The sequence below is a fragment of the Haliotis rufescens genome, unplaced genomic scaffold (genome assembly GCF_023055435.1).
Source record: "Haliotis rufescens isolate VD_foot unplaced genomic scaffold, xgHalRufe1.0.p SCAF_30, whole genome shotgun sequence".
NCBI classification, from domain to species: Eukaryota; Metazoa; Mollusca; class Gastropoda; order Lepetellida; family Haliotidae; genus Haliotis; species Haliotis rufescens.
This window is the reverse complement of record NW_025964002.1, coordinates 5917251-5925744: the sequence shown is the minus strand read 5'-3', so window position 1 is coordinate 5925744 and position 8494 is coordinate 5917251. Positions and strand designations below refer to the sequence as shown.

At 43.8% G+C, this 8494-nt stretch overlaps 1 protein-coding gene across 1 annotated transcript; it reads left to right on the top strand.

The window, feature by feature from the left end:
• Positions 1-4591: 4591 nt before the first annotated feature.
• Positions 4592-7307, top strand: LOC124143299. Its single transcript, XM_046512215.2, has 2 exons — positions 4592-4795; positions 5930-7307. The coding sequence occupies exon 2, from the start codon at positions 6035-6037 to the stop codon at positions 6848-6850; it is 816 nt and encodes a 271-aa protein (XP_046368171.2). The 5' UTR covers positions 4592-4795; positions 5930-6034; the 3' UTR covers positions 6851-7307.
• The last annotated feature ends 1187 nt before the right edge of the window (positions 7308-8494 follow it).

The window sequence follows — 8494 nt, the reverse complement described above, 5'->3', positions numbered from 1 at the left end:
TGTGAATGGCGGGTGCTACCGGTAGAGCAGGACATGCTTACCATTTTCGCGAACACCTGATTTTTCAGTGGTCAATTCATTTTATTTTCAAAGCTATTTTTCTTTTACGCCCAATATAAACCGTTTCGTCGGATACTGGTTACTATGTTTGAAGATCGCCTCCGTGGTCTAGTGGTAGAGCGTCCGCTCGGAGAGCGGAAGGTCCGGGTTCGATTCCCGGCCGCGTCATACCAAAAGACGTTAATACTTACCCTGTCTGGCGCTCGGCATGGAGGGGCTAAAACAAGCACTGGTCGGCTCGGAGTCAGTATACTGTGTCTGAGTGGGATATTCATGTTAAACTGCGGCATGGTATCTCAGTGAGCTAGCACTATAAATCGGCATCAGTCCGGACTAGTACAAGCAGCCACACAAACACACACACGTACATGCACGTCGCTATATTAGTGCAATAATCTTGGACGCGACGTTAAACCCCATTTCACCTCACTTCACCTATCTTTACATCCATCATTTGACGAGTCTTGATCAGGGCCTTTGTGCACCAAGCACTCGACTAACCTCACACCGAACACTGGACTGGTCTTGGCCAGGATTCAAATGCACCAATCACTTGAAAAGGCTTGCCTATGGCCTATGTACACTGAGCACTCGACTCAACTGCAAATTAGCTGTTGAAACAAGATAAAGTATCTATCCTTACGTGATAGCCGTCAAAAATCATCTTATCTCAAGTTAGATATACATACACACACGCAGGGCAGGATTCCATGGAACACAGATGAAAATGTTATGATTACTCCGGCTAACGTATCATGGTGCATAGAAAACACGTACAAAATTGGCCGTGAGGGAATAGGCTTGATACCCATCATGTTGGGTTGTACATCGCTTAGGATATCTCATAGCTTTGGACTTGCATCGCTTGGAATACCGCTCAACGTAGGGTTGTACATCGCTAGGAATGTCTCATACCGGCGTACGTCGCTATGAATATCTCTTCACATAGGGACGCACATCGTCAGGATTAACTGAACGTAGGAATGCCTCTCCCTCGCCGTGTGACCAGTGAAGGTTAAGGAGTAGAATATATCTTCAGCAACCATGCTTGCCGTAACAGGCGACTATGCTTGTCGTAAGAGGCGACTAACAGGGTTGGGTGGTCAGGCTCTCTGACTTGGTTGCTGCATGTCATCGTATCCCGATTGCCGAGATCGATGCTCATGATGTCAATCACCTGATTATCTGGTCCACACTCGATTATCTCCAGACCGCTGTCATAGAGCTGGAATAATGCTGAGTGCGGCGTTAAAAAACAAACAAACAAACTTCTCCGTGTACAGTAATATGCCGCTATAAATACCTCTATATGTAGGGCTGTACATTGCTACGGATATCTGTTCACCTTTATCTTAGAGAAACTAATCGTCCTGTAAAGCTACTGTTTATGCTGAAGTCTCTATCAGTACTACTAAGTTTTCTGGGGAGTGAACAAACATTGTTTGTAAAAAGCTTCGAAAATTGATAAATATAAACCATGACTCTGGTCTCTACTTCAGCGATTTGAATCGTCAGGCAGTTGTTCGTATTTTGAATTGAGTGATCTTACCTTTTGGTCAAAACGGATGTACTCTATAGGGCAAATTGTCCCATAAAGAATATGAAATGCCTGAAATTGTCCAGTGTTGTTTCTGCAAGAAAATCCAGCTCTTTGAGAAGGGTACACCAATGTATCTGTGAGAGAGTGAGTGAGTGAGTGAGTATGGTTTAACGCCGCTGTTAGCAATATTTCAGCAATATCACTGCATCACTTCACACATTGTACCCATGTCGGGAATCGAACCCAGGTCTTCGGCGTGACGAGCGAATGCTTTAACAACTAGGCTACCCGGCCGCCCCTATCTGTGAGAGATACAATTGGGATAACATCCCTACAGGGTTATATAGACGGACAATCCTTTTAATCCTGACTTTAAGCTGACTTAATATCCAGTTTTAAACACATGTTTCCAGTCCGTCCTGGGAAGTACCGCTGTAAAGAAACATTGGTATTCAAGAGTTAGATATGAAATCACCAATTTTTAACATGTTGCGGATTGTTTCTAAATACACTATGGTGATCTGTCTAGATATTTAACAATAAGATCGGGACGAGAGCACATATTATGGACTCTTGCTCTAGAGGGACCACACAACTTCACTTATATTGCCAGAATGATAAGGTTAGGTGCAACGCCTTGTTACGTGTCGATTTTCAAATTGAAACTATATGTTAACCCAGAAATTTGTACGTAAAAGAATCTTGTGTGAAACCAACAAACAAACAACAAGTGGTATACACTCAAAGAAATGTATTACACAAAAATACTAGGTTTACAAATCAATATAAATTACTGCATAGCAATTACAATGGCAGTACACAATAGAGTGGTTGCACAATATTCAATGGCAATAAATAATATTATGGCAGTGGTCAGTATCAAATACGAAAATACAGTGGTGATAGCAAAAGTCAGTGATAATGATACAGATTCACCCAGCAGCGACAGTGGTCAAGCTTCCAAGATGGATTAGGCAGGGAATCAGGGATGATGATAGATCCTCACGTGAAAGCTGGTTCCAAAGCGATGAAATGCGTGAGAGACGAAATGTGTGAGAAAGACATAAACACGCTCTTGTCCCACTATTATTCAGCCTAACAAGGTGCTGGAAGTTTCTATACAGTACCCTCACCTCACTAGCAGCACAAGAACATTCCTGAAATTTCCGTATGTTTCTATAACATACTATCACCATCCGCGGTATGACAAACCGGAGGTTTACACACCACACTAACATCTAATAATAGTAACTTCCTGACGACTGATCACTGTCCAAACACAATATTAATGTAATGAACGTCTACCGAATCTCAACAGAAAAAATGTGACACAGTTACAATCACTTTCAAACAATAAAATACACCCAGTCTGCCATATAACAGCCTAAAGAATGATAGGAATGTCTATCCGGGACAGTTGCTCACGATATTATAAAACATGTTTTTATGTCATGTCAGCGCAAACTAGAAGACAGAAACTCTTTATTTGAAAGAACTTGTGACGTTCTTCACGATAGAAATTTGCTAAAATGTGGATGGAGGATGAATTGTTTCCTTCCTCCTTGGAAGTATACCTGAAAATTGTATAATGTTTTAGATTATAATATCTGGTCAAACCTGATGTCAATGATTAGCCCCTAAATTCGATGTTGGTAGAGTATTCTCCGAAAATGTTCATGCATACCAACATTTCCTTTCCATTTGGACACTATTGTATGATGTAAACCTAAATAGTTACATGTATGCTCTTTTCTAAAATGTATGTTTTTCATATAAATGTAATATTGATATTATGGGGGAAATTAAGAATATTTAGCTATCGCAACGAAAGATCGTACATCGCTAGGAATACCTCACAACGTGGAGTTGTACATCGCTAGGAATACCTCACAACGTGGAGTTGTCCATCGCTAGAAATACCTCACAACGTGGAGTTGTACATCGCTAGGAATACCTCACAACGTGGAGTTGTACATCGCTAGGAATACCTCACAACGTGGAGTTGTACATCGCTAAGAATACCTCACAACGTGGAGTTGTACATCGCTAGAAATACCTCACAACGTGGAGTTGTACATCGCTAGGAATACCTCACAACGTGGAGTTGTACATCGCTAGGAATACCTCACAACGTGGAGTTGTACATCGCTAGGAATACCTCACAACGTGGAGTTGTACATTGCTAGAAATACCTCACATCGTGGAGTTGTACATCGCTAGAAATACCTCACAACGTGGAGTTGTACATCGCTAGGACTTCTTTTCAACGTTGAATTGTGTATCGCTAGGAATACCTCACAACGTTATACTGTACAGCATTAGGACACATCACATCGTAGGAATAACTCTCAACGTAGTGTTGTATATATATTGCTAGGCATACCCCACACTAGTAGGGTTGTACATTATCAGGAATACCTCTCAATGTAAGACTGTAAATTACCAGGTACAGTAAACTACGGTTATAACGAACACGCTTATAACGAACTTACAGATATAACGAACTTACTTTTTGGTCCCGACTAGTTGCTGTAGTTATGCTGTATATATGCTTATAACGAACTACGGTTATAACGAACTAAAATTAGTAGTCCCTTTGAGTTCGTTATAACCGTACTTTACTGTATATCCATCTTAAACACACGGTAATGACATCATGGCTTGATGTTCACTCTGGCCACCACCGGTGTGTCAGGGCCAGGCGATGTAGGCAGACTTTGTCCATGCTGTACAACACTCAATCTCCATTGAACGATGTGCTTTAGCCCATGGGCATACACTCATTTTAGATAAACAGTGCTCTATTTTAAATAGATACATTACGCTCCAGAAAAAAACTACACTTCATGTTAGCTTACTGATCATATCTGACACTGATTAACATGTGACTTTTTGTGACTGTCACGCACATCGTGTACAACGGTGAGTGAGTCAATGATGGCTGACGCCTGCAATATCCGAGCGATATTGGGACAGTATGTTAGTTATCCGGGCCAGGCAAACCCGTGTATGACAGCATGATCAGCGATAAACATCATCTGGGCACGGCACTGCAATCAGCCAGGCCATACGGTGTAGACAACTCCCACGACAATACAGGCATCTGAGACCTATTGTTCATAGGAATCCCCACAGGTATACGTGACACAATACGGTCATTGACGATATCAGTGCAGCTTGTAACACGGAGTACGGGTAAGAATGTTCCCAGCAACCCTTGGTGGTCGTTACAGGCGATTAAATGGATCGTGGCGTCAAGGTTGGTGACTTGCTTCATTGCATTCCGTCGTAACATAGATCGATGCTCCTGATGTCAGCACTGGATTCAGCACTGGCCCAGACTCGACTTGTTTACATGCCGCCTTCATATTGCTGGTTGCAGTGTTAAACCACAATCAAAATAGGTGAAGGTGAATGGGGTTTAACGTCGCGTCCAATATTATTGCACTTATGCACGTGTGTGTGTGTGTGTGTGTGTGTGTGTGTGTGTGTGTGTGTGTGTGTGTGTGTGTGTGTGTGTGTGTGTGTGTGTTGCTGCTTGTACTGGTCCTGACTGATGCCGATTTAAAGTGCTAGCCCACTGAGATACTATGCCGCAGTTTAAGATGAATACCCCACTCAGACACAGTACACTCACTCCGAGCCGACCAGTCCTTGATTTTGCCCCCTAATCCCTAATGCCGAGCGCCAGACAGGGTAACAACAAGTACCATCTTTAACGTCTTTTGGCATGACGCGACCGGGGATCAAACCCCGGACCTTCCGCTCTCCGGGCGGACGCTCTTCCACGGAGCCGGTCAAACAAAATAGTCATCTTGTGAATCTGGACATCTCATCTTTAAAGCAGAAGTTATAGATCAGAAGTAATAACTGATTTGCACCCAATCGTCTGATCACAAGGGGGCAGAGGTGGACCTGTCGTCTAAGGCGCCGGGATTCGCTGTGCAGAGTTGCGTCCCTTGGGCACGCCAGAAACCGAATCCAGTTCGGCCCGATTATGTTTCTAGGTTTGTCAGCACCATACCTGTGCTCGTGGGTTTCTTCGAAGTGATAAACGTCTGAGACCTGCATCACTTCGGGCCTCTCCCACATTTATCTGATAGCGGTGATATAACTGTAATACTGTTAAAAGCGGCGTTAAACCCATCTCACTCACTCTGATGACAAATGTCAGTATAATAAACCAGCAAGTTTAGATTGAGCCATTTCCGCTCTATTGTACTGTATCATGAATAGCACAAACAGAAGCCAAACACAAATATGTCTAGACAAACAGTAAACATTTAACTGGAGTTAACAACAGTTATATAAACACTATTATCTTTTCAGCTTACATAACGTTATCAGTCAACACACTGGGACACTGATAGCATACACTTGTAGTCCCGAGGAGCCACGTTCAACGCCACACGTAGTTGGGCTGACACCATAGACATGGTCTCTCTCACGCCGTACAGGACGCTGGACATCAGTACACCAGGGGACACTAACCCATCTGACCCCTTTGATGTCACAACGCTAACTGTCTCGGACATCAGGACAATAGTTGTCTCCGACTACAACAACTCCAGCGTCAAGTCCTTCTTTACGCGACACGACAGCGACAGTTACAGCATTCTCAAGCTCACCAGTTTTCCTTGGCAACTGGCCAAAGTGACACACAACAAATTAGCGGTGACCGTCCCTGGGTCAAGGACGATTGTGGTGTTTAAGGTGTCCCCCGACCTTGACCAGCAGGCCACTATAGACACGAGGGTGATGTACTGGGGCCTCACTGCCTTGGACTCTTCAACGCTTGTCGCTGGTGCGGATTATTCATCGTGTGTGGATATCCTGGACCTTGATGGCCACGTGCTCAGGTCAATTCAGGCTGAGGACATAGGTCAGGACCTTCTCCAGGAACCGGACTTTCTGTGTTCAACCACAGACGGCAACATTCTTGTGGTGGATTCCGGATCCAAGTCTCTGTTCTGCATGACAACCTATGGAGCCGTTGTGTTTGTGTATTCCCACACCGAGGCCACGAGCAGAGACAGGCCCGGGGGTGTGACAGTGACCACTTCCGGGCTTATCTCCTTTGTAGATGATAAAGCTCATACACTGGTTCAGCTGACAGAGAAAGGGGAGGTTGTCATGAAAACAGCTATGCCAGACGAGTCGAAATACAACTACTTTGGTCTGTGTAGTGACGAGGAACACTTCTATATTGCTGTTCGGGACAAACACGTACATGTGTACAACTTTGCCTAGTACATGTGCGTTGGCATTGGACACTGTCAGTGCGGTAATGAAAACGTCTCGTAGACCATGTACTGATGCATACCAATACTTCAGCATCTTGATTTATAGCCATATTAAACGTGAGTGTGGGGGACTCAAATCCTTGTTAATGGATTAAGCTTGGCACATCGGGGCCCTAACTCATTGTTCTCTGCTGTGACTAGACTGAGCTGGGTGTTGTGGTTCGAATCCCGATTGTAGCATGATACTAATCATGTTGTTAATCACTGGCCACCATCGTACTTATGATCGTTAACATGTCAGCCCTAACTCATTGTTCTCAGCTGTGTTCACCTGACTGAGCTGGGTGTTGTGCTTCGAATCCCGATTTTATCATGTTATTAATCATGTTGTTAATCATTGGCCACCATTGTACTTATGGTCGTTAACATATCGGTTTTAGTTTCAATAAAATCAGTAAATGCGGTATCGTTGGACTGGATTTCTGGTCCATCACTTGATGTCTGGTCTGTTTACATGGCAGGAGGAAGCTGTGTTGTGTCGGGCAACATATTTTTGTATGCAAATCATGCGAGTGGCGGGTGCTACCGGTTGGGCAGGACATGCTGACCCTTTACGCTATACCGTTTTACCGCTGTTTTGCCTTTACGCCCAACTGAGTCTGTTCCGTCACATAATAAAGACTGGGTATTCCATGGCGTTGACGCTTTATAACAGAACTGGAAGGTGTCTGTTAATGCTAATACTACAACAGCCGTATGTACAGAGAATTCTAATTTTCAACACAAATCCTTCTCTGAGCATGAACACAGAGATGAAGACAACACACATACTAATATGGACGCCCTGGAACTGATACGTTGATTGAGATGATATGGACGATATGAAAGCTGATAGGTTGATGGAGATAATCTTGTCGACCTGAAGCTAATACGCTGATGGAGATAACATGGACGACCTGAAGCTGATACGTTGATGGAGATAATCTAGTCGACCTGACGCTGATACGTTGATGGAGATAATCTAGTCGACCTGATGCTGATACGTTGATGGAGATAATCTAGTCGACCTGATGCTGATACGTTGATGGAGATAACATGGACGACCTGAAGCTGATACGTTGATGGAAATAACATGGACGACCTGATGCTGATACGTTGATGGAGATAATCTAGTCGACCTGAAGCTGATACGTTGATGGAGATAATCTAGTCGACCTGATGTTGATACGTTGATGGAGATAATCTAGTCGACCTGACGCTGATACGTTGATGGAGATAATCTAGTCAACCTGATGTTGATACGTTGATGGAGATAATCTAATCGGCCTGACGCTGATACGTTGATGGAGATAATCTAGTCGACCTGACGCTGATACGCTTACTGAGATAACATGGACGACCTGACGCTGATACGTTGATGGAGATAATATAGTCGACCTGAAGCTGATACGCTGATGGAGATAATCTAGTCGACCTGAAGCTGAAAGGTTGATGGAGATAATCTAGTCGACCTGAAGCTGATAGGTTGATGGAGATAATATAGTCGACCTGAAGCTGATACGCTGATGGAGATAATCTAGTCGACCTGAAGCTGATACGTTGATGGAGATAATCTAGTCGACCTGAAGCTGATACGCCGATGTAGATAATC

What these genes read in the sequence shown, in the direction of transcription:
- LOC124143299 (XM_046512215.2), top strand. Translation starts at nt 6,035, where the DNA reads ATGGTCTCTCTCACGCCGTACAGGACGCTGGACATCAGTACACCAGGG.